The sequence below is a fragment of the Leptosomus discolor genome, chromosome 1 (genome assembly GCF_034619465.1).
Source record: "Leptosomus discolor isolate bLepDis1 chromosome 1, bLepDis1.hap2, whole genome shotgun sequence".
In the NCBI taxonomy this organism is placed as follows: Eukaryota; Metazoa; Chordata; class Aves; order Leptosomiformes; family Leptosomidae; genus Leptosomus; species Leptosomus discolor.
In genome coordinates, this window is record NC_141391.1 from 18,292,527 (window position 1) to 18,320,488 (window position 27,962).

General features: G+C 39.4%; 1 protein-coding gene across 1 annotated transcript in view; it reads left to right on the forward strand.

Moving 5' to 3' along the window:
* Nucleotides 1–1,794: 1,794 nt before the first annotated feature.
* Nucleotides 1,795–27,962, forward strand: part of DDX10 (DEAD-box helicase 10) — a 183,926-nt gene continuing 157,758 nt past the window's right edge. The window contains exons 1-9 of the mRNA XM_086481793.1: nucleotides 1,795–1,983; nucleotides 9,129–9,189; nucleotides 9,405–9,535; nucleotides 11,216–11,374; nucleotides 11,822–11,942; nucleotides 13,048–13,237; nucleotides 15,427–15,553; nucleotides 16,777–16,939; nucleotides 18,408–18,492. Coding sequence (XP_086337919.1) covers nucleotides 1,795–1,983; nucleotides 9,129–9,189; nucleotides 9,405–9,535; nucleotides 11,216–11,374; nucleotides 11,822–11,942; nucleotides 13,048–13,237; nucleotides 15,427–15,553; nucleotides 16,777–16,939; nucleotides 18,408–18,492 — 1,226 coding nt within the window. The remainder of the gene's footprint in view (nucleotides 1,984–9,128; nucleotides 9,190–9,404; nucleotides 9,536–11,215; nucleotides 11,375–11,821; nucleotides 11,943–13,047; nucleotides 13,238–15,426; nucleotides 15,554–16,776; nucleotides 16,940–18,407; nucleotides 18,493–27,962) is intronic.

Genomic DNA, 27,962 nt, shown 5'->3' on the forward strand with positions numbered 1-27,962 from the left:
AGACCACTGCTGCTGTTCTGCTAGGAGAGAGACAAGCCTGTAGGTAAAACATAGACCAGGTGAGCAAAGACAGCATGTTCGAACACAACACTTTTACCTGTGTATTTACTTACAAAAAGGTTAAACTTGCTCCAGGCTGCAACATCAGGAATTCTACACAGGAGGGGTTTTGTTTGTTTGATTGTCTGTTACAGGCAGACAGACAGAAGTGCTTCAAGTGACAGCTGAGCCCTGTGACAGTCTGATCGTGTTAGACTGAGGCCTTATTTTGTATGTCAAGTTAATGTGCTGTAATTATGGGAAAGATGTGCCACCCCCCAGAAGCACATCTTTTGGGGTGGAACAGCACCTCCTGCAAACAGTTTTTCACCAGGTACTTCTGGAAAAAAACATTTTTGTTTCAAGAATAAAACCTTCAGTATCTTTCCTTATTCATCTTAACAGCAAATAAACCCCTAGAGAAAACCATTTCATTCAAAGCTGTACCCAGGAGGAAAGATCTCACTGGGACATATTTACTGGAGATTTTCCCAGCCATTCCTGAAACTAGGAACTTAATGTATTTTAAAGACAAAACAAACCTTTATATGATCACAGGTTTCCCTGATCTCAAGGAGGAGGGAAAACATCTTTAGTGATACACTCAACATATGTATGGCAAAAGCGGAGCTAATTAAGAGACACTCCCTTTTCCCTCGGCTTTCTGGAATTCCAAACCCTCATCAGAGACAGTAATTATTTTGGGAGTCCTTCACTGTTCCCCTCATCAAGCTGTTTACTTCCTTCTTATGACATTGCATAAATATGTTTTTAATTTTCTCTTCCTGATGTGGCACAATAACTCTACAGCCTGCTTTTAATTCTGTGTGCTGATGAAGTGCCAAAACTGACTCAGCAAATTGTTTCTGGCTGTGGAACAACTGGTCGCAGACCTTCCCCACAGGAAGGGTTAAGAATCAATGCACATAGAGATAGAATACTATAAATTTGCAGGCTGATTAAATGTAGTTACTTTGAGAGATAGGTGCCTCCTATAGAGACCACCCTTACACCACCCAGTGTAAAACATCTCTGCGTGTTTGCAGTTTTCCATGTGACATTCTGCCAACCCTTTGCGTAGCTCAAGGCTCTGAGCCAAGGCCATTGACTACCACTGCGTTATGAAGGGTGAAAACACACATCAGAGCTTAAATCCCACATCTCAAACGCAAGGCCCACTGTATGTCTTCCAATCGCTTTTTGATTTTCCTAAACTTGTCAGTTCTTCCTGATAACGAATTAGCAAACAAAGCATTAACAGACTTGTCACAGAACTCTTCCTCCTGATCCCCTGCAGCACTGTGTTGTAAAGGGATGAAATTCATGCCAGTACTAAGCAAATATTCTAGTAAGGCTTTACTTTTTAAAAATTTTGGGTTTTTTCGCTTTATAATCTCGCTCACGGACCACATCTTGCATGCTGCGCCAAGAACTCATTTTTTGAGTTATATTACACGAAGCGTAATTTTTCTTCAACTCCTGTGCGATCTCTTAACCCTCCCCCAGAAGCCGGGGAAAGCCCAAGAGACGCTCCGCCCGCGCGTGCCCTTGGCGGCCGAGCGGAGCGGAGCGGAGCGGAGCGGAGCGGAGCGGAGCGGAGCGGAGCGGAGCCGAGCCGAGCCGAGCCGAGCCGAGCCGAGCCGAGCCGAGCCGAGCCGAGCCCGCCCCCGGCGGCGCAGCCGGCTGACGCGCTCCGCCTGCGCCCAGCCCCGCCCCCGGCGGCCGTGTGAGTCCCACGCGGGGCGGCGGGGCAGCATGGGGCGGGCCGGCAGCGATGGCGGCCGCGGGCCGGCGGAGGTGGACCCGGTGCGCAGCTTCGAGCGCTGGAAGAAGAAATACACCCGGCGGACGAAGAGGCTGCGGCTGCAGCGCAAGGAGAGGAAGCGGCCGGAGTGGCAGGTGGAGCGGGAGGGCATCGGCCGGCTGGTGCAGCGCTACCCCGAGGTACGGCAGGGGCGGGCGGCTGGTGCCGCGGGGCCGGGCCGGGCCGGGGAGCGAGGGGCTTTGCGGGACGGGGATGGGAGAGCACCCGGAGGGTGGGCATGGCGGGCCTGCGGGGGCGGAAAAGCGGCCCCTCTCCTCGTGTGGTGTGTGTGCGGGTAGGGCAGGGAGGAGGAGGAGAGTGTGTGTGTGTGTATGTGTGTGTGTGTGTGTCTGTCTGTCTGTTTGTCTGTCTGTCTGTGGGGAGTGGGCAGGGGTGGGGGGCACCCCTAGTTGTCAGGGCTGTTCCTCTGGCTGTTGGCGGTGCCCGTAGGTAACAGGTTGGGTGGGTGGCCCTGCTCTGTGGCAGGCAGAAGGGCTTTCACCTCCATGAGGCAGAATGATCCTCCATCCCTTTCCTTTCTCCCCCCAGGCAGAGGAGGAGAGGGCTGTGACCGCAGTCCCAGTGGTTCTGGTGGAGGTGACTGTGGGCAGGCTGTGGAGCCAGGGATGGTGAGACCCTCAGGAGGGGAGTGAGTGGTTGAGAGTGCAGTGAAGAGGAGGAGGAGGGGGTGGAAGCAAATGGTGGGAACGGTTGTAACCGGTGGCTCTTGGCCCTTCTGACCAGGCAGCATGGATGTCTCGCTGTTGGAGATGAGACACGTAGGTTTCCGTAGAAGATACTCTAGAGGCAAACATCACACTAGAGGAGTATGTTGTTTAACCTCAAGTCAGGAAATAGGTATTTGAATGTTAAAGCCAGGGTCAGTGGTCTTGGTTGTGTCATCCAGAGTCCCTTGAATCCTTCTGGGAGATGTCCAGCTTTTGAGCCATACTGATTAGCAGAAAGTACTGTAATTGTGAATAACGGCTTAGATGTGCTCTGCCTGTGGTGTTGCTCTGAGTCCTGCCAACTTTTGCTGACTTTGTAGCTATGGCTGGTGAGGAGCATGGCAATTGTACTTGGTTACGCCGCACTCAGTGTAGCTGATAGTACAGACTTTTTGGTGGTTGTAATTTGATTGAGCAGAAAGTAATGACAAGAGGTATAAAAGAAACATGTATTTTACCATGAAGAGGTCGTGATAGCTCCTTTGGTTAAGATTCAGCAAGTTAGTATTCTGAAGCTTCACACAGTCATTGGCTTTACTGGTGTGAAAGCAAATGGTCTGCTTCCAAAGATGGTCAAATTACTGTTTTGAATCACAGATTATTTCTCAGGGGAAAAAATGGACTTATCATTCATTGTTTCTATGATAAAAATTAAAGATGGTAACTGCATAAATGATTAATATATTTTGTTGTGGATATGTTTTGAGGTAACTTGTTTTGGCAATATCTTGCTACTCACTGTAGAAATAGAGGACTTAGATGCTGACTGGAGTACTGGAATTGTTAAAAGCTTGTGTTTTTCTGGGGGAGATGACCACTGGTAGGTATGTGTCTTGCATTGTGGAGTGAAAAACCTCCTACGTTACTGCAGTGCTGTTAGTCTGCTTGTTATAGCCTAGACTTAGGTCGTTGCTGCTGCATGGACTCTGGAGGGTGTGTGGCTGAGGCAGAGAGAAACAGAGTTAACAACTTGGCAAAGGCTGTGTGCAGAGTTTATGAACTCTGCACAGATCCCAGGGTCGTGGGCTCATTGTTCATATACCAAGTTGCAGTGCGTATACAATAGATTGCTTTCAATTTCTGTGTATTTGAACGTGGACAGGGAGATGTGTAATGAAATTAATTTTGCATGCTGTAAGGACCTAATAGTTTCTGCATTTGATAATAGCTTGCATTTACTTGATAATGCAGCAGCCTAATTTGCATAAGGCATTACCTTAGGGTACTATGGCAATATCTAGCTATTTCTTGTGTTGGAGCCCCATCACTGGTCATTTAATACTCTGAGCAGTAGTCTCATGGATAAAGCGGTTGAGTTCAGGGGATAGCTTTTCTTCTAACGTAGTAGACAAATGTGGGCAGAAGCTTGAATAGTATATTGCTCCTGTGTACTGAAAATATATGTGTATGGTGCAGGCATATTGAGAGGCAGGATCAGGATCACCAGAATCATCAACTGGAGGAGATGCTGGCTTTTTGGAGTGGATTACAGCCTCCTCATCTGTGAGACTGAATGGCCAAACATGACCCCTATTTATCTGTTATTTGCCCTTAGTTAAACTGGATTCGTTGTTGATGACAATGAAAAAGCCCTAATTGCTTAGAAGGGGGCAGCAAGAATGCTTGAAGTAAAAGGTTTATCTTGGGCATTCAGTCTCAGATGAAGTGGCAGGAATATTTTGAAAAATGATCCTTGGGAAGCCAGCGTCTCCTCTGCTTGATGCTGCCTTTGCCTCTTTGTTCCCCCCATATACAGTGTATATATTCTTCACACACAGTTTTACTGTATTCGTGCTGTATGTGTGTATTAAATCCCTATGTGCATCCCTGTCTATTACATTAGTTCTTATGGGGAAAAAATTGCTTTGATGCTGCTCTACTTTGCAGGAGCGCATCCTTGGCAGATAGAGGGATGTGACTGTGTTGCTCACAGATGCGTGTAAGCAGAAGAGGGGTTTAAAAGGAAGATACAAGCATGAGTTAATGAAACTACATTATTTAAGGGAATGATGTAACCCCTGTTTTTCCATAGTGAGGTCAGTATTCCTTTCTTACCTTCATAAATTTTAGGTTGGTATATCTGGATTGTGGTCAGTGGATGTGCAATTCTCAGACTTTTTAGTTTGAGTGGTCCCCATTCTGATTTTCTATAGTAGTCTGTTACTCCTAGCCTTAAATATTTTGCATAATATTTAAATGCTGTCACTTTTCCCTGAAACACATCGTATACATTTGATACTTACATTTAATTTCTACTCATTCTATACAGATTTCTTTTTATACTGGCTTTATAGTCACCTCTGTCAATTACTTCCATATATACTTGCATTTATTTGCTGTATATGTGGCTGTGTGAATATGTATGGATGCCTCTCTGTCACCAATGTGCATGTCTGCACATGCATCTATTTCTGGGACATGGGTGATAATTCTGTGTCTCTGTGGAGCTTGGGGCAGCAAAGGTAGGGAGTGGGTAGTGGGAGGTTGTGTTTGTGTGTATTTATAGAGGTTGAAGAAGAGAGGTTAGTGGTGGTCAGGCATGTATACATCAGAATGGAGACAGGGTAAACATATGTTTGTATTAGGATAATTTTGGGGACTCCTGGTCTCAACTCTTCTGGGGTTTTGCTGTCCTCTAGCTCCAGCAGTCTCCTGCCTGTGAACATACAGGTGAATGCCGATCTAGCTTCCTGTCTTTAGTCCTTCATATCTCCTTTTCTGGTCCCTGACAAAGTTTTCCACTTGCTCTCCTGCATTTCTTCCCTGTTACCCTGGTCCTGGTTATAGTGGGGATGGGGACTGAGGAAGCGTCATGTGCTTGCATCTTCAGAGGTCTCCATGGAGTTCTGCATGAGGCAGATCCCTTCTTGGGGACTAGGGAATTAGAAAGCTCCTTGGTAAGCTTCTCTCTGTGGGGAGCACTGGCTGGGGTCTGTGGTACGCAGGCTGTGGGTGGGTTAGGTCTTCATGTGCTTTTGTCATCTTGCACGTGGCAGGGAGTAGGCATAGCATAGCTCTTGGACGCAAGAGTATCTACTTGCCCTCCCTCTTAGAGTATATTGTTTATGATTTCCAGTGTGAGAATGGCTGTGGTGATAAACCAGACAAAATTAAACAATAATGAAAAGATAACCAAGATACTTTGTTACTGGATTTTTTTTTTTTGTTTGTCATTTGTTGATATGTGATTGCAAATGTGCGGCAGCATAAGCTGGAAGACGTGAAAGTTAGTTTCAATGTGTCCAAACCTTTGGATCGTTTTCTGTGTTACATGTTTGTAGGTTATCTGTTGATCCAGCGACTTTGTTGCCTAACTGTAAGGCTGCTGCTGAACGTAATTTTCTCCAACCAGTTGTGCTCATGAAAATCATTAACAGCTAACTGATGTGCTGGGGAGCTGTTTGTGTAAACTCTTTCTAGTCTGTTTTGTGTTATTTAAAAATAAATCAGTATCTTTGGAGTTTAGGGGTACTACAGCAGATCATTCTTGTGCTCCTGGAAATTTGTAGGGCAAGAAATAATATAGGAAGCTTTGTGACGTGGCCTTTCCGAACATTCCTGTGCCTTGCTCTCTTAATACAGTTCTCATTTTTTTCTCTTCTTGGACATCTTTAAAAGAGCTAGGCTTATGCATGTAATGATTTTAAAATTGATTTAGAGGAGTTTAATGTAGAACAGCAGAACACTATTTGTCTCCTTTGTCATCTAGCATTAAAAAGTTGACCACTGAAATGCTTAAAGCAGCCTTAATTATTTTGAACAATTTTGCATTGCTGCAATATTCTGTTTTATGTGTCACAAACCTGTTAAAATCTATCTGTTCCGTTGCACTTAATGGATTGCTTGAATTCTTGTTGATGTTTTGTAAGTTAGTTTTCCCTCCTGTAGCCGTACTGTTTTCCTGTGTTTGGTTGAAATTAAACAGAACCTGTATATATCACTGTCTTGGTTTGAAAGACAGATGTCTGCTGAGGAAGAAGGCAGGAGCTCCCTTGAAATGGAAAATGCAACCCCCTTCCCTCCAAATTATTATAATTTTGAAATTAAGGGTCCTTCAGGCAAAGATATGGGGAATAGGAATAACAGTTCTTTACTAATATATGTGTATATATATACATAACACAAGGCAGAGGAAAAAAACCAACCCACTGGTTTACACTGACAGAGTCAGAAATACAACCTGACACCCTGTTAGGGTGGCAGTAGCAGTCTGATAAGATGGTGGCTGCAGTCCTCCTGAAGTGATGGGTGTGGTGCTGGTGAAGCAGCGATCTTGTAAAAGGGTCTGGTCTTCCTCGGAAGGTCCAGTGGTAGGTAGGTAGCTCTTGTCCTCTGGAACTCCAGTGGGGGAAAAACTCCTCTGGGAATCCAGTGGAAGAAGGCTGCTAGGGTGTTCGAGATCTCAGTTTATATTTAGCATGGACTGCTTGGCTCCTTCCCCCCAGGCGGAGCATCTCACAATGGGATGGGGAGTCGTGAGGCAGTTCCTTGATGGGCCATTAACAGGAGATAGCCCAGGAGCGAGTTACCGATGGGTCAGGCGATAAGGCGTTGTTGTGCCCAGTAACAGGAGATAGTCCAGAGGGGGGAGGCAAGGAGCGCCGCCCCACCTGGTCTCAACAGCTCCTGAAGATGGTAATAGGATACTTTTTTGGGGCACATCTTACACTGTAACCTAGGACAATCACTGAGTTGTGATCCTTTAGCATGCAAATTAATAAGACTGGGAATTAGCCCAATATGCAGTATTGCATGTGATATATAATATTTTCAAAATTATCAACTGAATTGGAAATATTTGTCAGAAATTCCAGTTTGTTAAAGACGAAAAAATACTTTTTAATGGTGATTTCTGATAGGAGTTTTTCCCCCCTCCCAGAAATGTACTAGCTTAAAGTACATTACTAGCTTAAATGTATGTCTCAGCACAAGTAGTTTTTACAAAAATAATTCACCTTTAGGATTTCCAAGTAATGTTTGGCAGAAGTTTAAGTCCTCTGCTAGGGCACAGCGAAAATTTGAAATCTACCTTTCAAGAGCTTTGTCCTGAAATATGTCAAAAATGGTTTTCAATAAGGGTGTTATTACCTTTTATCTAGAGATCAAATTCATGCATTAAATTACTTTTTCTTGCTTTTACTAAAAAGAACTAGGCTGAAAATCGTAGTGTTGTCATCTAGGTGCCTGAAACAGGTATAAACCCTCAGTTTTCTGGAACAGGCAGAGCCTGTAGAAGGCTCAGTACTTCAAGTAGATAGAAGGCTGATGTAGAACAGACTTGTAAGTATTGTATCTTTGTTGAGATCTCTACTCGACATCTCAACATTTTTGTGAATCATTGAGCCAATTTACGGACTCAAACACATGCTCTTGGGGGTTTTGTGTGTGTGATTAACAACTCTGAGGTATGCTGTAGAGGTGGATGCATGCAGAGAAGTAAATTAGTAGGTGTCGGGACAATGACCTACTTTTTTAGTGTGTTTTGTGCCCTGTAGGACAGCTCGAAAAAAATTAAGTATACTAAGTGCTAGAGGTTGACGAATCTGGCGAGCTTCAGGACGTAGGTGGCCTCTTCTTGTCTCAATCAGGTAGATGCAAGATTGCTGGAGTTCTGGGTCCCCAAGTTTGGGGGCTACAGAAGTTCTGAATTTGGAGATACTGTATGTGTGTGAAATGCTAGCATGAGGTTTAATTGCAAGTTATGTCTGGGGCTTATGGCATGCTGCAATGTAGAAAATTTAGACCTTGCTTGCATGCTGCAGTGTCTTTTTAAAATGTGATTTTAAATTTTTTGAGTGTGGTGTTTTTTTTTTTTTTTTTATTCTGAAGAATACTGCGTTTGGTTTTAGACCCCCAATAAGAAAACAACATCATTAAATGGATCCAGTTCAGCAGACGGCCATTGAAATGGTGGGAGCTGGAGCAATTGCCCTATGAGGAGAGGCTGGGGGAGCTGGGCTTGTCAACCTGCAGCAGAGATGGCTTTGGGGTTGGGGTGGGGACCTTACAGAAGCCACTGGTGCTCATGGGGAAATCGTTGACAAGATGGCACAGGGTGGAAGAGTGAGAGACAACATGTGTAAGCTGACAGAAAAGAGGCTCGGCCTGGAACGCTTTTTCCCCATGAGGGCAGTCGGGCAGAAGCACAAGCTGCCCCGAGAGGCTGACCAGTCTCTGTCCTCGAATGATTCCAAGACTGGGCTGGATGAAGCCCTGAGCAGCCTGATCTGACCTCAGAGCTGACCTGCTGGGAGCAGGAGGTTGGAGCAGAAGCCTCCTAAGGTCCCTTTCAGCCTGAACTGTTCTGTGATTTCATGATGATCTGAGCTTTAAATTTGCTGTTAGCCTGCATGGTTAAAGTATATTACTTAATAAATGGTTTATGATAGAAAAATGGTTTGGTGTAGGTCAAACTAGTATAGATTGCCTGACCAGCTAACTTGGATCGGGTCATACTGAAGTACTACATATGTATGTTAACAGCAACTTAAAGAATGCTATTTAATTTCTCTGTTATGCTTCGATTGTAAGCACTGATTAAACTTACTTTGTTTCAGATAAATGCAAGTGAAATTCAAAGATTTTCAGATTTTCCATTGTCAAAGAAAACCTTAAAAGGTGAGTACAAAGTTTTCTTTGAAAACTAATGTATTATTTATCTGCATCTGAACTTTTTTTTTTGCTTTAAAGTAAGTTTTAGATGTGTATTTCCCTGCACAGTATTTTCTAAATGGAAGAATGCATCTCTGGGCCAGATAAAGATTTTTTTTTCTTTTTTTTTTTTCCCTTCTTCTACCTCACTCTCTCTTTTCTTTCCATACTGCAAACACTAGGATTGCAGGAAGCTCAGTATCGTGTGGTAACGGAGATACAGCGGCAAACCATAGGTTTGGCTTTACAAGGTAAAGATGTACTTGGAGCTGCAAAGACTGGATCAGGCAAAACCTTGGCTTTCATTGTCCCTGTAAGTAATTTGCATCCTTCCATTTGTACTTAAACTAAGTTATCCAGGAAGTACTAGATGTCAAACAGCTTAGATTAATAGATTCTGGGAGAAAAGTTATGATTCAACTGATCTTGATGTTCCAGGAAAGTCAAGATAGTAATTTAATAAAGCTACTTGGGGTTCTGAAAGAAATATATTTTTGGCCCTAGGAATGTTCTGACACTTAGAAATTCCTTTTTGATCCTTACATTAGTAGACCCTGTGTGATTCGGGAGGTGCTTTGTTTTTCTCTCAGGAATCTGTTTTCCTGGTGCAACTCTAGTTGTCCAGTTCTTTTAAAACTTGAAAACAAAGTGTATGAAATGAATGGTGAAATTTCTTCAGTTCTGTAGACTTTTTTTATGTGAGTGGTTTTCACCCCTTTAAAGTTTTGGGATTTGGACCTTGTGTGAGAAACAAGGTTAGTGATTGTACACTTCCATTTCCTTGTGGTCTTTTGTGAACTCCTTAGAAATCTCTTCTAAGTGCAAGTGGGAAAACAGAATGAAAACCCATATCATGGAGAATATGCTTGACTGTTTTACTCAAAACGTCATGCTCTGCATTTCATTTCTTCAAGTTCGAACTACAATTGAGACATTTGCTTAAAGCGCACATATAAGCAGATACAAAACTCATCATGTTATTATTAGATAAAGGGATAAAGAAATGTTTTGATTATGGAGTTTTTTTGGTTTAAACATTACTTGTGTTTCTGTGAGCATAAATCTGTTTGGAGCCTACTCTGTCAGTAACTGTGGGAATAGTAGTAGGTGCTTTGAATACCCTCTCTAGTTGAGAAGATTTATGCTTTATGCTGTTTTTTTTTTTTAAAAAATGTTTTTCATTAATAAAGAATAAAAAATATAGGTGACTTCAAAAGGTAGTCTTGTGAACTTGTGAGACAAAAGTGAGATTGCTCAGTTAGTTAATCTAGGAGTAGAATTACTTTGTTTTACAAACCCTATTTTAAAACAGTTTTAGGTGAGAAAGTGATGAGAGGAGCTGGAGAGATGAGGAGTGAGAAATAAATAAATAAATTGTGGAAGGATGCTTAACAGCCTTCGGTAATTCAGAATGCTTCCAGTATTCATACCTATCAAATCTTTGTGTTAGGATTGACTGACAGTGCTTTTGTAGTGTGAATTCATAAGAGGAGGAATAATCCTGGTCTGGAGTGTATGGCAACTTTAGTTGGAATGCTTTGTATATAGCATGTGGATAGTACTGCTTCAAGTATATAACCAGAATCAAAGTGCAATAACTGTCTGTCTTCTAGTTGCTCATTCTGTTTCAGGTTCCCATAAAACCTTATGAGCAGGGAAGTTTCTCGTACCTTTCTACATCTGCTTTCTGTTCTGGTATAAATGACTAAGGCTTAATTTCCAGAATTTAGCACAGTAGGATTAACTATGCAGTAAAATGTTTATGATTGTCATAGATTGGTACTGGGGAACTTTGCTATAGCAAGTATTGTTACCATCAGTTAGAACTGATACATAATCCAACTATGTGAAATGTGTACTGATGTTTCTTCAAGTCATTGTTTTAATTGGTGTGGCTTTATCTTTTTTTTATGACACTTTTTGTTACAAATTGGTGGTTGTTTTGTATTTTCCTTCTGAGATTTTTATAAGGAGAATATGACAATTTTTTCAGGCTTTGGAACTCCTATATCGCCATCAGTGGACTTCGGCTGATGGACTGGGAGTTTTGATCATATCACCTACCCGGGAGCTGGCGTACCAAACCTTCAAGGTTCTGCGTAAAGTGGGAAAGAATCATGAGTTCTCAGCTGGCCTTATCATTGGAGGAAAGGTGTGTTCTCTCTTGGAGTTTGCTGTATGGAAGCATAAATGAGTGTTATGTGAAGTGCTAGTTTAGGAGGGAAACCCTGGAAATGAAAAGTCAGGAAAGAGTAGTTTATGGGAACCAGTCGATGACCCACTCGTTTGCCTGTCTGCGTACTCTGTGTCTTTAGAAGCTTTTGCATATTTGTGGTCTTCCCAGGTTGTGTGACTGGATGGACCTTCCTGCCAACGTTCCCAGACTATCCTGTTAACTTAGATTATTCTGAAATACTTTTTGCTCAAGCCACAAGTGTGAGCATGCTGAAGAAATTGTGATATCTCTGAAGCAAGATGAGATGCTGATCCTTGACTATTCTTTTGCAAAACTATCAATAGGTTAAACTGGCCTGACCATCTCTGGTACTGGGCTTCTAGTGTGAGCAACTAACGCTGGGCTGGTTTAACTCCTTTTCAGGATCTGAAAGAAGAGTCTGAAAGAATCCACCACATAAATGTGCTAATTTGCACTCCAGGACGGCTTCTACAGCACATGGATGAAACTTCGTATTTCTATGCATCTGATCTGCAAATGTTGAGTAAGTTTTTTAAGTACGTGAAAGTACTCGGAAATATTTTGTAATGGTTTATAGTTGTGTGAAGCACTTCCTTGGATAAAATGTTTATCCTAGTCATGATGTGTAGGTGAAATGTCTTTAAAAAGGAAAACAAGAAAATCTTCTGTGTACTTTCTCTCAAAGCGATTGCTGAGGATACCTTAGAATGATACAAACGAGTAGGTGAGTTAGCAAGGAATGCAAAATCAAATGTAGCGCCTATATAATCCCTTAGGTCTGTCTTGGCTAACACTGGCCTGTCCTTTCTGGCTATGGCTCTTGTGTTTTTCCTGACGTGGTAATTAACTATATGGAATATCCATTACAGTGTCTGTATTTTGGGCCGGTTCTAAAAAACACTCTTTGAATTTTAAGACAGATTGCTGCTCCTTTCGTTGTTTCGTTAGAATTGTTAACATAGTTTCTTTTCATCCTTCCAGCCTGAATAAAAATTTCAGTGTAATGAAAAGGTTTGCCTTGCCTCTGAGAACAGTGCATAATCTTTAGCATCGCTTGAGGAACTTGAGAGTAATTAAGAAGCTAATGAAGCTGATAAAATGTGAAATTATGCTTGGTACACTGAGTACAATTCATGGCAGTTAGACAAGAATTGCATTAAACGTAGGCCCTTTTCTTAAAGCTTTGTCTCTGTGCTACTCTGTTTGTTTCCTATGTTTCAAAGGTAAATTCAGCTTAGGTACAGGAGAGTCCATTTTGCTTTGTCGTTAATAGTGCAGCACTGTTTTATATTTTATGCGTTTGTTTCAGTAATAGAACAGGGATTTTTTAGTTTGCAGATTGCTGAACTGTTTACTTGAAATGCTGACCTTTTGTTCTTCAGCATGTGAAACTGAGGGCTGTAGTGCATAGATCATGTGAAATGCTATGACTTCTATTGCAGTTCTTTAAAAGACATTTTATGGAGTACGTGAATATCTAAAGAGAATCCTGTCATATACAGTAATTAAATTAACCTCTGCAGTTTAAGTAGGCATGGATTTTTGTACCATATGGATTTAATGTATGATTATTACGTTTTTTTAATAAAGCTAAACCCAGATTTTCTCAAATCTTTCTCTTGATTCAGTTCTTGATGAAGCTGATAGAATTCTAGACATGGGGTTTGCTGATACAATGAATGCAATCATAGAAAATCTACCTAAGAAACGTCAGACCTTGCTCTTTTCTGCAACACAAACAAAATCCGTGAAGGATCTTGCACGACTGAGTCTGAAAGATCCGGAATATGTCTGGGTTCATGAAAGAGCCAAATTCAGGTATGTTGAGGTAATGTTTTTTCTTGGGGGGGTTAAGCAGATGGTGATCCTACTTAACTGCTCCTCTGACTCTCAGTTCCTTGAATCAGACGTTACCTCATGCATCCTCCGCCTTCCTTCAGTGTCTGATCCTTTTGTGTGCCTTTCTGAAAGCAAGGAGTTTCCAGATAAGGGGGTACTAGTTGTGACTGATTCATTACAGGGAGTCTCAACCTGCACTTGCCTTGTGGCTCCTCGGGCACCTTCTCAGACTGGATTTTTTTTTTTTTTTTCTCCTCAGGAACAAGCCCCAGAGTGGGTTTATAGCCTGGATGGAGTAGTCTCTTGGGTGTAACAGCACTCACTTCTGAATTGCTACTTTTTGTGTTGTTTGGCTTCCTTGCCTGCTGTGTGTGCATACATACTGTGCAGAACCACCAGGTGTGTTGCACAAATACAGTTCGGTGTGCTGTTGGTGAATCTGGCTTTCCAAGGAGATGATACCCTATTGGGAAAGTGCAGAATGACAGTCTTGTTTGTGTATTCAGTATTAGTTACCCAAAGGAAAGCATGTGGCATTAGTCCATGTGCAATAAGGCTTTTGGCTTCCTGATGTGCTGGATTTTCTGTGTGTGTTCAGGACTCCAGCCGTGTGAGCACAAAATACATTTGTCATGCCATACAGTTTGGATCAGAATGGGAGGCTGTTGCTGGAAGTGAAGTATGTGGGCTGCTAAGCTCAAAAAATGGGATATGTCACTAAATGAAAAAATGTATGAGTTGCTTTTTGGCACTTTTTTTTTTCTTTTGACATCTAAATGAAGAACATTATTTGATATTTTGCATTTCGGTGAGCTTGATCACCTAAGTGTCAAATGACTTATGAACATGTATGATTTTTTTCTGCTTTTCTGTGAAATATGCATATATTTCCATATATAAGATGCAGGATAAAGCTGAAGCACAGTGATAAAAATGGCTTTCCCAAGAGCAAATGAGAAGTCATCAGCAAAATGAACAGCAGAACCAAGTTGAGTCTTGAGGAAGTTTTAACTTTTTGATTTGATTATCTCTGTTGTGTGGCAAATAACTTCTTTAAATCAGTAGTACTATCAAAGGCATCTTAAATAAGCATGATTGACAGAAAAAAATTGTGTAGTTAATATCCTCTTAGCAGAAGAGAATGTACAAGCTTAGTGTATAGCCTTCATTTTGAGAATTGACTATATGTCTTTCACAGATCTTGCATTCTTGTGTAGTCTATTTTAAAGTACATTTAACTTTTTAAAATACTTGGGAGAGCGCAATTAGATAATAAACCAAATTAAAAAAAAGGCAAAGTATTAATTTGTTTTAGAATTTACTGCCTTAGTATATAACAAGTTATTGCCTTATGAAAACGGTTTCCTCTGAAAGACTTACAAAGTGAAAGGTGCTGTGGCATAATTCAAATTGAATAGCAGAATAAAAACTGGAGCAGCGTCTTGTAATTTCATCCTCCCAAGTGGCCACCTTTAAAGTGATTTTGAATACCCTTGGTCTATTTAGGGTGAAGCAGAGGGACTGTAAGAGATGAGCATTTAGGTATATTTCAAGGGCAAATGTGCCAAAGAATTCTTTTTTTAATTTTATTTTGTAGAGAACGGAAAGGTGAGTTAAGCTGGCATTTCAGAGCTTTACAAAGTCACTTTGCATGTCAGGGTGTAATCAGAAGAAGTACATCAATGCTCTTTTTTTTTTTTTTTTTTTTGTGCATGATTAGGCTGTGCTTTGACATTGCCTTAAGCACAGATGATGCTTTAATGGGATTAATAGACAAAATTGCATTTTAAGTCAAGGCAATTTGAATGTCGCTGCTTAGACATGGAAAGAGTTTGGCTGGCTGGTAGTAAATGAATTTAGAAGTAATGTCAAATGTCAGCTGCCCCTCCCCACTGGCTTTTAGTAAGAAAATTGATTTCATCTTTCAAGAGTAGCTTTCTAGTGGAGCTGCTAAGACTTGTTCCTCAAAGTGGGAGAACTTTCCAGCCTAACTCTTTCTTTTCTCCTTTTTCTGGGTATTTCTCAGACACTCTTGAATTAAAAGAAAGGTCAGGCAGCTCTGTAGATATTGTATGCCTGTATGTTCTCTCTCTTCCCTTCTTTTCTTTCTCATTTTAATGTTACGGGAACTAATGGTATCTAAATGTACTTTTCTGGGTTTTTTTTAGTACCCCTGCAACTTTGGATCAGAACTATGTTGTTTGTGAGCTTCATCAAAAAGTAAACATGTTATACTCTTTCCTGAGAAGTCACTTGAAAAAGAAGACCATTGTGTTTTTTGCAAGCTGTAAAGAGGTATGTCTATTCCCCCTGCTGCCCCTGTAGCATTTTAAAACTGTAAATGAAAATATTCATGTAGATGTCAAGGCTCCAGAGAGGTGGGATTCTGGACTAGTTTGCAACAGAAAATTGTGGGGGGAACCAAACATCACCTACTCCATAGGCACGTCATGCAGGGCCTGGTTGCCAGGAAGCTCAGCAACCCTGGCTCAATGTAGGAGAGTCGTGGAGAACTTCAATGTACTGAGCCGTTTTTGTGCTCTGCTGAAAATGAATGCTAAAAGTTATGTCACTAAGGGACAGCTATTTCAGTTTTTTCTCATGACACATTTCATAGTTGCGTTACAAAGTATTTTAATAGCTGTACCTACTTTATTTACAAGCTTTTAAATCTGCCTATGTAAGAAATTAGAATTGTGAAATAGTCATGGAAAGTTTTTTATTCTTGTGGTTATATGGGAAGTAACCCTTCAAATATCTACTTGTATAAATGTCCTGGGACTATTCTTTTGAAGGTGTGTGTTTGTACGGCACAGGTATTTATTCCTATAACTACGGCATGTATTGAATATTTTACAGTGTACAATGGTCTAGTAAATTCATTGCAGTTCTTCCACTTGTGCAAGATGTTAAAATATTTTTGTGGTTCTGCAGTTGGCTGGTGAGTACAGTGAGGTGGTAGGCTTTGTTGTACAGAAGTTCTCTGAGCTGCAGCTGTTCCTGCAATATACGCAGTTTCTGTAACTTTACTTAAAAAAAAAAAAAAAAAAAATCTGGCTGCATCATGGTACTGTAAGTAAGAGTAAACAGACTGTTTTTATAAGAGAAGCTGTTGAGGCTTGAAATAGTAAACCAAGACTGTGTAGACTGCTTTGAGTTACAAGCGTAAAACATACACCCCTCCAGTATTGTCTACAAGCAGTGCTTCTGATGGACTTATGGTACTTTGGTCCTTTGCATACAGCCTAACTGGTTGTGTCCCAGGTCGTTCTTGCTGTTACTTGCTCTGGTTCCTTTTAGGAAATGCCATCAAAAGGCATGCCAATCTTTTGCCACAGTTAATTTCCTCTTTTAGTACCTGGGCATGTGACAAAATCCCCAAATAACATCTCTTGTCTCTGATGTGGAGAAAAGTGTATTTTATTTGATGTGGGAAGTCAGGTGCTACATACTGGATATGATCTTAACAAGTTTAACATTGCGTGGTAATTTTTTTCTTTTCCTGATTTGTTGGGCAGGTCCAGTATCTATTCAGAGTGTTCTGTAAGCTTCAGCCTGGCCTTCCTGTACTGGCGCTCCATGGCAAGCAGCATCAGATGAAGAGAATGGAAGTCTACACTTGTTTTGTTCGGAAAAAGGCAGCAGTACTTTTCGCTACAGATATTGCAGCTCGTGGCCTGGGTGTGTACCCACAGGGGCAATAGTTATTCACAAAGTGGTAATCTAACTCCATTGAGACTTTCTGAAGCCCAGCTGGATTTGTAAGAAACAAAGCTGTAGTTTTCTTTAGAGCTCATTAGGGCATCTCAGAAGAGAGATGCTTCTTAGAGTTCGACCGTTTCTTTACTGAAGAGGCCCGCTTCATTTGTGCTCATTTTTAATTTTTGTCCCAGAAAGACTGTGTTATCACTAGTTTTGTAGTGGTATTTGTTAGTGAGGTAGTCAGTGGAAGCTGTCATTTATTTATTTATTTATTATGTTATTTGCTTACTACATGCTGTCAGGCAAGATTTCAGCGATTTTAAGTGTTTCTGATGTGCCTGTATCCTGTGAGGTGTTCCAAAGGATGAAAAAATTACTAAATTACCAATATGTGGAAATGAAAACCTGAAGAAATTTTAACGTCTGAACTATGAATGGCATTACAGGACTGTATTCTTAAGAAGGAGGCAGAAAAATAGATGAGGGGAAAAAGTAAGAATATTTATGGACCCTGTTTTGGCTTGCTGAATTATGATTTACTACTTCATATATTCAGTGGATACTTTGGACTTTTTTAGTACTTGGAGGCATTTAGGTATAACACAAGACTGTTTTCAGGAGTTTACTCGTTCTTTCAGATAGTGAACTCTATTGTCCAAAACGTAAGGTTTTGTCAGTGTGCTACGAGAGGAAGGAAGGTAGTTTGTTGTTTTTTTGGTTTTTTTTGTTTTTTTTTTGGAAAACTGAAGGCAGAAATGAAAACTGTTTATTACACCTTCTACACTGCTGGAATCTCACTAGTGAGGATCTAATGTGGGTATGGTGGTTTGGTTTCGAGTGTAGGTGTAGTTGTGGAATACAGCGTAGCTACAGACTTAGTCAGGAAGTAACGCTAACTTACTCCAAGGCAAAGCATGCTGCTCTGGGTGAAGTGCAGCATTTAGAAAATGCTTATTGATAATATAATTTACATTTAATGTTGATTTCTTTGTCAGGCTTAGTCACCCCCTCCTGTCTCTGAGAGGGACTATGATATTTCTCTGTCTCATCACAGCTAACTTCAAACGGCAGTGGTTTTGATACTGTAGGTGAAAAGCAGGACAGATATTGTTACTTAATTATTAAATGTAGTGGTGCTTTATCATCTGTGTGACACACAGCATGTCTGTTCTTGTCAAGTGTGAAATTATGTTCCATTCGGTGCACTGTCGTAGTTTAGGAAATGAAGACACCATTAATTTTATCTTTCTTTGAAGAGAATGATTGTTTATGATATGCTAATCATGCAATTAATTTTATTTTTATTTCAGAAGTTGCACGTGATGTCTGTAAATTGGTCTAAATGATGTTTCTTACAGGAATTAGTGCTCCAAAATATTTTACTCTTGAATAGGAGGACTTTGAGTACAGCGAGCTTGAATTTTGACATATTTTTTTCTTTGCACAGATTTTCCAGCAGTGAACTGGGTCATTCAGTTTGATTGTCCAGAAGATGCAAACACATATATCCACAGAGTGGGAAGAACAGCCAGGTTTGTTTTCAGTTTTCATTAATATTTTAATGTTTAAAGCAAGATCACTATAGGGACAGATAATTGGCTAAAGACTCACTTGAAAAAAATCAAGATATAAATTGGAAAGGAAGAAGAGCTATTATCACCAAAAGACCCTTTTGATTACTTAAGAGTAATGATTTGGTTTAATAATCTCTTAGTGAGCTTCAGACGCTCCTTACAGCAGACAGAAAAAATAGCCCCAGTTGTTTAATCTGATCAGGGAAGATTAATAATGAGAAAGCAAAAAATCTTCTTTTGCACTTGGCAGGATTACATCAAAGGCTGGGTTGAGCATGTTTGTGGGTGGAAAAGCTTGTTTCGCCACAGCCATTTATAGATAAATAAGGCTTTAGACTGTGGATCAAATTTCTTTGTGTCATTGAAGACTCTTCAAAAGAATGGAAATATTTCTTCCTTATTTTAATTTGAGGAGGAAGCAAGCAAATAATGTTAATTACAGGTTAAATTTTTAATTTTCTAAGTCTTTTCTAGAATTATGTTCTTAGGGATAGCTTTAGTTAAAATATTTGTGGCTAAGCTTTTACAACAGGAGTTAACACAGATATACTGTTGAAAACCTGGTCCTTGATCTCTGAAGTAGATTTTTAAGAGAGACAGGAGCTGTTATTCTATATAGTAGATCAAAAACTTTCCGCAGTTATCTGAAGGGTGAAATGCAAGACCTGATGTTACATTTTGTATATAAATTTAATTTGTGGTAGGGTTTGCAGTACAGGCCGTTAAACCTAATGACAGAGCAGTTGCTTAGAATAGGTCTTCAACCCTCTGTGCAACAGGAATTTGAAATCTGTCATTGTGGATCGGATAGCATTGAATTTTGGTGACTGTAATAGGTGTGTGTACTTCCAGCTGTCTTTTAGCCACGTTTTCGTTGTAATTGGTAACTTTCTGCCCCATTCTCATCTGTGCTCTCCATTTTCTATCTACCTGTTATGATAGGAAGGAATAATGGATTTTTAAATGCTTTTGGAAGAAAACTGTTTATGAGTAAAGTCGGTGAATGTTATACGTAATTAGGTGAAACGTAGCTATTTGGCTGAATTCAAATCTGAATGTAATCTCATACATACTGATAGAGAAAAAAGTATATAGGCTTAGCTAGATTATTATTTTTTTTTAATTCTATGTAGCTTCCTAGAGGGCTTCTAATTTTGTCTTTATGGCACACTGTCATTGTGGAAAGGGAAACAATGTATTTGGCACAGTTTAACTGGCGGTTTCTAGGAGGCTTGTTGTGCTCTTCCTGAGCCCTGTCACTGAGTTAAAGCACCTCCCTGGAGTTAGAATCACAGAATCACAGAACGTTAGGCCTTTTCCCGATTCTTGTTAGGTGCTGAGAAGAATGATTGTAAGTAGGTTTAGAGAGGGGAAGCAGCTACATAAAGACAAATAACCCCCCTTTTCAATAATGCTTTCCATAACATGCCAGTCTGATGAGGACGTTAGCCTTGCAACCTTAAGGGTCTGTTGTCAGCGGCCTCTTAAATACCGCCTTCTGTGATGGCCTGTGGGACAGATTTAGACAGAAAATTGGAACAGAGGGTCTGTCCCATAGGCCGTGGGCTGTGCTGGATGCTTGCCCCTTGTTTCACCAGGCTGTGGTTGTATTTCCTTTTATGTGAATTTTTCAGTAGCCAGACCTTACTGAAATTGGGAGTACATTTGAGCAAGTTGTTTGAGCTGGCAGTGTGGTGATTGGTACTGAAAGCAATTTCCTTCTGTAGGAAAAGTTTTATGGATATTTTCCATTTCTTAATCTGATACCCTGGGCTTCCATTTTGGAGAAACATGCAGACTCTCTCTGTCCTTAAAGTAAAGCAATCCTGGAAAGAGAACCATTTAGTGAACTTAGCTGCATAAAATAAATCTTTGAAAATGAAAGAAGGGAGCTGTCTAATAGTTTTAAGTAAATACTGTGCACCAAGTAAATACGCTTATGCGGTTTTAGGTGTGGATAATTGAGAATGTACCTCTCAGTGAACTCTTAAGTGTTGAGCAGGAAACATCACTTGTTTTGAATAGCTACAGTTAGTATGGGAAGCTTGTGTTTTTTCTAGAAACTTGATAAAAATGAAGTGAACTACAGTTTAATAGTCCTCATTAATCAGGTTAGAGATAATTACAAATTTTCATGGGTTATGACAGTGTATAATTGCATAGAATGAAAGCTAAATTAAATATCTCAGCTAATTAAGAGACTGTTAATCTGTAATTAAAACTGGCATGCCAAATACTGTTTATTTTTGAAATAAAATTATTTTGTGATAGAAAAGTGAATGTAAAAGTCAAGAGAGAAATTACTTCGGGGATGGGGCTGCAAAACTTGTGACTAACAGTCATGGATGTGTTCCCACAGCTGTTTTACAGTTTTTCAAAGCCTTATGTTTTTTTTTTTTTTTTTAAGTGCATAAGACTACAGTGTTCCCTAAGTAGCATTTCACTTGCATTTTATCTTGCTGTAGAACAGAAATTGCAACTCCTTCGTTTTTGGTTTATGGTAAAAGGAAGATCAAGAAAATTTGGGTGTTGTCCAGTATTGCTTTTACTTTATAGTAGAATTGGCATATCTTGAGGTTTTGGTTGTGTGGCTTTTTTTTTTTTTTTTTTTAACTTGAAAGGTATGCTACAATTGAACCACAGGATCATAGAATACCAGGTTGGAAGGGCCCTTAAGGATCATCTGGTCCAACCTTTCTTGGCAAAAGCATGGCCTAGATACGATGTCCCAGCACCCTGTCCAGCTCAGTCTTAAGTGTTCAATGTTGTGTTCAATCCACCACTTCTGCGGGGCTATTATTCCAATGGCTGAAAAATTTTTCCCTTGTGTCCAGTTGGAATCTCCCCAGGAGTAACTTGTATCCATTACCCCTCCTCTTTTCCTTGTGACTCCTTGTAAAAACGGGGTCTCAATCTTCTTTATAGCCACCCTTTAAATACTGGAACATGGTGATAAGGTCTCCCCTAAGCCTTCTTTTCTCAAGGTTGAACAAGCCCAAATTGGACTGGAAGCTATTTTTTCCAACTGCTTTTAAAAGTATTTAAAGAAACACTTAACTAGTTCAGTGACAGGATTTCTAAAATACTGACAAGATCATGGCCAGGCCCATAAATATTTTTGGCTATATCTTTGTCACACAATCTCTTAGAAAAGTCTGTAATTTAAAATACTAGATCACAGTGTTTTCCTTTGGATTTTAGTTTCAAACATTCTAAGTACATAAGAGCTGCTTATAGCAATTGTCTGCAAAACTTAACTTCTTCTGGCTTTTAATTTCTATTGATGCCTTCTGTTCTGTAGAATATGAAGGCTACAGTTGAAAATATTCTTTGATCAATTCTGTGAAACAAGTTAAAGTGCCACTAGGGGACAGCAGAAGATAATAATTTTTGAAGTGCACTGATATTTGCTTCTTTTCCCAACTGTTTTTCCAAACGTAATTTGTAAGTTGTATGGCATGAAAAAAACATACATAGCGATGTGTTTCTTTCAATTGTGATTGCATTGATGAGTAAAGACACTGAAAAGTCTTATTTTATCTTTCCATTCATGCATGAATGTCTTGTATTTTGGATGCGCCTGTATCCTGGCATGTCTCAGTAATTAATTTCTTTCTTTCCTAGCATTACATTCCTCCCTGCACTCCATTTTTTTTTTTTCATTTTTCCACTTCAGAGGAGACTATTAGAAACTGTTATTTGAGTGATTTTTTTGTCAGGAGTCTTTTTTTTTTTTTTTTTTTTTAAAGACACTGACAGTGGAATGTTAAACAGAACAAATATTTTTGTTATGCAGTTTTTATCTATGGTATGTCCAGACATTTATATAGGCTTTAGGTCTGACTCGGGCTCAGACTTCTGATGGTATTTAATCTAGGTAGTTGGTTAGGTTTCTTAAGTGCTTGAACTGACTTGGGATAGTCACTGTAATTTTGTTAACGTTGTTAAACATAGTGTGTATACAGACATGCATGTTCTGTGTAGCTCTATGTATGTTATTTTGCTTTTGGCAAATTATATTCTGAAAATAAATTGAATAATAAAAATCTGTCTTCCCAAAGCAGGATACACAGTGGCATACCATCTTTGTACTGGCTGATATGATGATTAGAACCAAGAAGTATGAATAAAGACTTAAAAGATCTATAGTTTTTTGATGCTTTGTGAATACTGAAGAATACACACACATCACATTTTGGAAAGGTGAAAAGGGCAGGTCATATAATGATTTTATTCTGTCATGCAGTATAAAATGCTTTGAAGCATGCTTGTTGGAGCTCTCCTTAAGTAATTGCACATTATATGTGTGAAAGTGAGACTAATAAGCCTTTAGAGTAATCCTTACAAGTGGCAATAAAGCATTTAAAACTGTGAGTGACTTAATGGAACTTTTTTTCAATGGTGGAGCTTGATATTTTTTAATTTTTTTTGCCATTGGAAATATATCCCAGGGATGCATGACTTGGGTCCTGAATAAACAGTACCGTCAAGATTGCAGCTCCTTGTTTGATAACTTTAAATTTAAGACGCACTGAAGCCCTTTTACCGATGTTTCTTTAAAACTAAATGCAGTATTTAGACCTTCTCATTATATTGCAGTGAAATCATCATCCTAACTTAAGTAAAAATAGCTGCTAGTGGAGGTTACAGGAAATTGTTGACACTACATATTTTACTTGCAATTCACATTATTAAATTTTCTAAAATTAAACACTGGTACCGTACCTACGTTCCTGACAGTGGCCTGCGATGCTGCAGTGGTACTGCCTGGCACTGTGTTATCCATTAGAATTATCTTCATAATGGTGTGGTATGAATGGCATGGTATGAATGTTCCAATACACTGAAATAGTAAGTGGCTAAGGTTATTACCTGCTGACATGAAGCTATTCTGTAAGCTGTAATAAAAAATAAATAAGCACATGTATTTTAATGCAGTAGACTGGACACAGCTGCTGTGGAAAATGGATTGTTTACAGGCTAGGCTGGAGGACCCAACAACATCCCAAGGCCTTTTGAATTCAATTTTTAGTCTGAGAGTAGCATGATAAGGTTGGCGAGCCACTGCCTATTCTTGCCCATTATTTTTTTTGACTGAGTCTGTCTGGCAAACAAGGACACCTAGCTGGTATGACTGAATGAAGGCAATTATGATTTTGTGGTATGAATAAAACCCAGTTGCATGGTTTTCAGAACTTGGCAATCAGTATAAATGGGCTATAGTCCAGACAGGAGAAGGAAAAGGATACTAAGTGATCAGAGGAAAAACAAACCTAACCACAGAATAAACAAACCCTGAAGCAATCTCTTAACTTCATAGCAATATTTACTGATAATTTTTTTAGGATACTGAACTAAGGTCTATGCAATGGAGGAACAGGAGTGAACAAAGCATTAGAAGTGAGCTACGGGAAAAGAAAAAGATGAAGCCAGTTCACGTTTTGGTGGGTTTTTTTGGTTTTTTTTTTTTCTTGTTTTAAATGCTCCGTGGGTGAACAATCACAACCCATGGGAAAGAGCATTTCTCCCTGGCTGAATCAAGGAACTAGCAGTGCACACGGGCTGTCTGCAGCATTTGCTCAGCTGTGAATAGCAAGCACAGCTTTCTGGTCTGCTGTAATTTCTGTTTGGCTGCTTTAGTAGGACTTGCTGTAGATGATACAGCACAGTTTCAGATAGCAGTGCACACAGATCTCTTTAAAAAGATCTGTTTTAAAGAAAAATATCTATTACAAAAAGAGACCATTGATAATGTAGATGGGATAGAAATTCTGATATTCATGCATTTGTTTTCTGTGCTAATTGGTCACTTAAAAAAATAGAATAACAAATTACCATGTTAGGGAAGAAACTTGGCAGTGTAGAAGGTATGATAAACAGTAGATAAAACTCTTCCTGCCCCTGGGCTTGGAGAAATAATGTTTTCTTCGTTTGAAGCTTAGGTTTCACCAGTCGTCCTCATGTCAGAAGGCCTGGAAGGTAGTGTAATTGGGAACAAAGTTTTGCCTGAATTGATCCAAATATGAGAGACCTAAAGCTGTTACTTTAAGAAATATGTTGAAAAATGCTAGCTTATATAATCAGATTAATAGTTGAATTTCAAAACTAAACTATGAATTATTGTATTTCTGTGGAAGGCCTTAGGGGTAGATATGGATATTAATTTTTCTTTGTTGAAGGATAGTTTGTGGGTGAACAGATTTATTCGTATGCATATCAGATTGAAATAGGTCTTCTCAGAATAAAAGGGTCCATTTTGATATGTTTTGGATATATTTTTATAGATGTCTTACAGTGTTCCTTTACATAAAAAGTGTGCAACAGACAAGTGTCTGTCAATGAAATGCTTTTTCCTTTACTACTGTAGTTATTTTATCAAGAAATAGAAAATAATTTAAAAATAAAATAGAAGTTACATACTAGAAATAATGAACTTGACTGTAACTCTTTTTTTCTAGTCCGTATTATATTAAGCATGATTGTTAGGTTTTTAGCTAACCTGTAGATTGGGAAGTCGCTGTTTGTAACTGAGCTTCCAAAAAACTAGATGTATATTTGCAAACTAAGATGGTGATTCTCTTTTCAAGTACTACTTACAACAGATGGAAAAACTGTACTATGCCAGTTTTCCCCCTCCTCATTCTCAAGTCTCAATTGCAATAGTGTGTACACGTGATTTCACTGGCATATTCTTTCAGTCTCTACAAGGGTAAATCTTAGCTCTAGAAGGAGGGATCTCTGCTGCTTTTTGAATTTTGCCTGTCAGTTATTCCACCTGATGGAATTGTCTTGTTCTGGATTCTTTAGGGAAACTAAAATTGTATGCAAAGGTTTAAAAGAACATTATTGTTGCAAAATCAATAGTGCTCCAGAATTTTTATGTTCTGAGAAGGGTGTGGATGATGCATGGTGAATAAATGATCGCCTTACATGATGGATAATTTGGCTTCACAATGAAAGTAACTATTAAATAGTTTTGTGTTAATAGTTTGGCAACTGTGTATGATGAACAAAGGAAAGCAGTCTTTTGCTTACTTCTGGCAAGTCTCTAGCAAATTTGGTCTGGGTAAGGGAGTCGGCTGAGAAACTGATTTGGCTTCCATGAGGCCTGATTTCCTTTCTCTGAAGGGACCTACTGTGGAGAGTTTCTGCAATACTAATGTATCTGAAGGTGGGCTGTTGGCTTGGAATGCAAAACGTTTTAGGAGTGGGCTTTGATTTAAGCTCACGAGTTCTGCAGTGATACCTTGCTTTCTTCTATGTCATTTGACAAATGAGGTGACATCATATGTTGATACTATCCATCCTGGCCTGTTTAGACTAAAATTAGATCCTTAATCAAGGTGACTTGCTAAAGTCCCATTTAAATTGCAGATTAAAAAAAACCAAAACCCTTTTTTTTTTTTTTTGAGTATGATGGTAGATGTATGACCTCCAAAGCATAGAAACTATATACTTATGGTTCCTTGCATGTTCGTGTGCAGTAAATATCTTCCAAAATGTTATCACCTCCTTCATATTGAGTTTTCTGTAATTGGAAATATTACAATTCAGGAAACTGTAATGCAAGTATCTTTATATCTGTAATCCTTCTCCCCCAAATTTGACGATTATCTCATCAACTCTATTTTCTCCTTTATCATTTTTTAAAATAGATTTTTTTTCTTGCCAAACAAAGCAGAAATACTGCCTTTACTCTCTTGAAATTTGGCATCAACTTCTATTTCCTGGAATACAAATGTTAGGGAAGCATGTTGCAATACATCTGTTCAAGACAACCTGTATAACACTTCCTGTAAGGTATGGATATCCATGCAGAGTATCCTTACAGTTTTCTTTCCATTGCTTTCCCATATTTTTTTTTTTCCTACTGGATGTCTGCCCTACAGCAGAACACTGATGCCTGATGGCCATCAGTCAGATGTTTCCCATTCCTATTTTATCCTGGTATCACCACGACTTGTATGTCACTGACAATTAAAATATGGTGCATTTGACTGAACTATATGTTTATGATGGTTGTGGCAAGGAAGTAAAATTACTCGGAATGTAGTTAGAACAAGCTCAACTCTAGCTGCATGGCAAGCTGAAATTGGTTAATAACCATCATAGTACGTTTCATCTGTTGCCTTTGCATTAATGGTAGTATTGTTTGCTTTAATATTGGCTAGGGGTACATGCAGCCTTTGACTGGATCTGATCATGGGTAGGTTAAGACAGGTTAATATTAGCAAAAACTGTCTGTTTAGCCTGCACAAAAAATGTTTTTTCTCACCCTGTCCTCACTGAATTGTTGCCATGCTATTAGCTCCTTTGTGCTTGATACCAGCTGTCAGCTCAGGGTGAATTTTAGCAGAAGCTTAAGATGGATTCTGTCATGAGGAATAAACTACCCTCTTGATTTTAGTGTTTTATTTAATTTTTTTGGTATGAAATGAAACTATTTGGCAATTCTTTGTGTTTCTTTGCTAGAGAAATGGTGTTCTCGACATTTTAAACCATTTTTCTCTACTTCTAATTAGCCAGTACCACATTGTTATAAATAATTGATCCCATTTCCTTCTTGTCCAGCCTTTGATGCTTGCCCTTGATTGTAGGCATCCTTTTTCTCATCTGCAGCCTGTGTAGATATATAGTTCCTACCCTTTGCTTTATTGTGCTAACGATAATTTGTCACATCTTCCTTGCTTGTAAGTCAAGGTTGAGTTGCAGAGAAGTTACTTGCCTTTTTTATAAGTATTGAAGCCAATAGATGCTAGAAAATTAGATGGATAGGAACTAGAAGTATGTGAATTTTTTTTTTTCCCCAAAGACTTTCTACAAGTAAGATGTCATTTTCTGTAGAAGAGACTGTTAAAATCATGATGCAAAGGTAACTCCCTGCTCTGGTTTCTTTATCACCTTGAGAAGATGATGAGATAAGTAATACCACCAATTACTACACAGTCCAAGAAAGTTTGATTACTTTGAGGTTTTTAATTTGCTTCTCTCCAGCACAGCTGAGGTGCATACTTAGTGATTAATAACTCACCAGAGTGAATTAGCCTTTTAGGACAGATACTTGGTTTTGGTGATGATGGACAACTTGACGGCTGCAGTCAGCGAGAATGGGGAGAACGCCTAATGTCTTCTTATCTGCAGAAGAAGTAGTCCTTCTGCTGAGGAATTTCAGTAGCTGAGGTTGACTCTTTGCTGCTTTGTTTAAAGGTTTTTAAGTTTTAAGGTTTTATCTGTCTACTGTAAATAATTACACAAATGCTCTTTTGTTGGCTTTAGTGGAGAACTTTATTCCCTTAGGATATTGAGCGTTGTTATTCTTCTGTGTTTTAGCATTGTAATGAAAACAAGTTTTGAGCAGATCTAAGTGTTCTTTTCTTGATTGTTTGTGCCAGTTTTTAGCAGCTTGTACTTTCATAAGTTTGCCAATG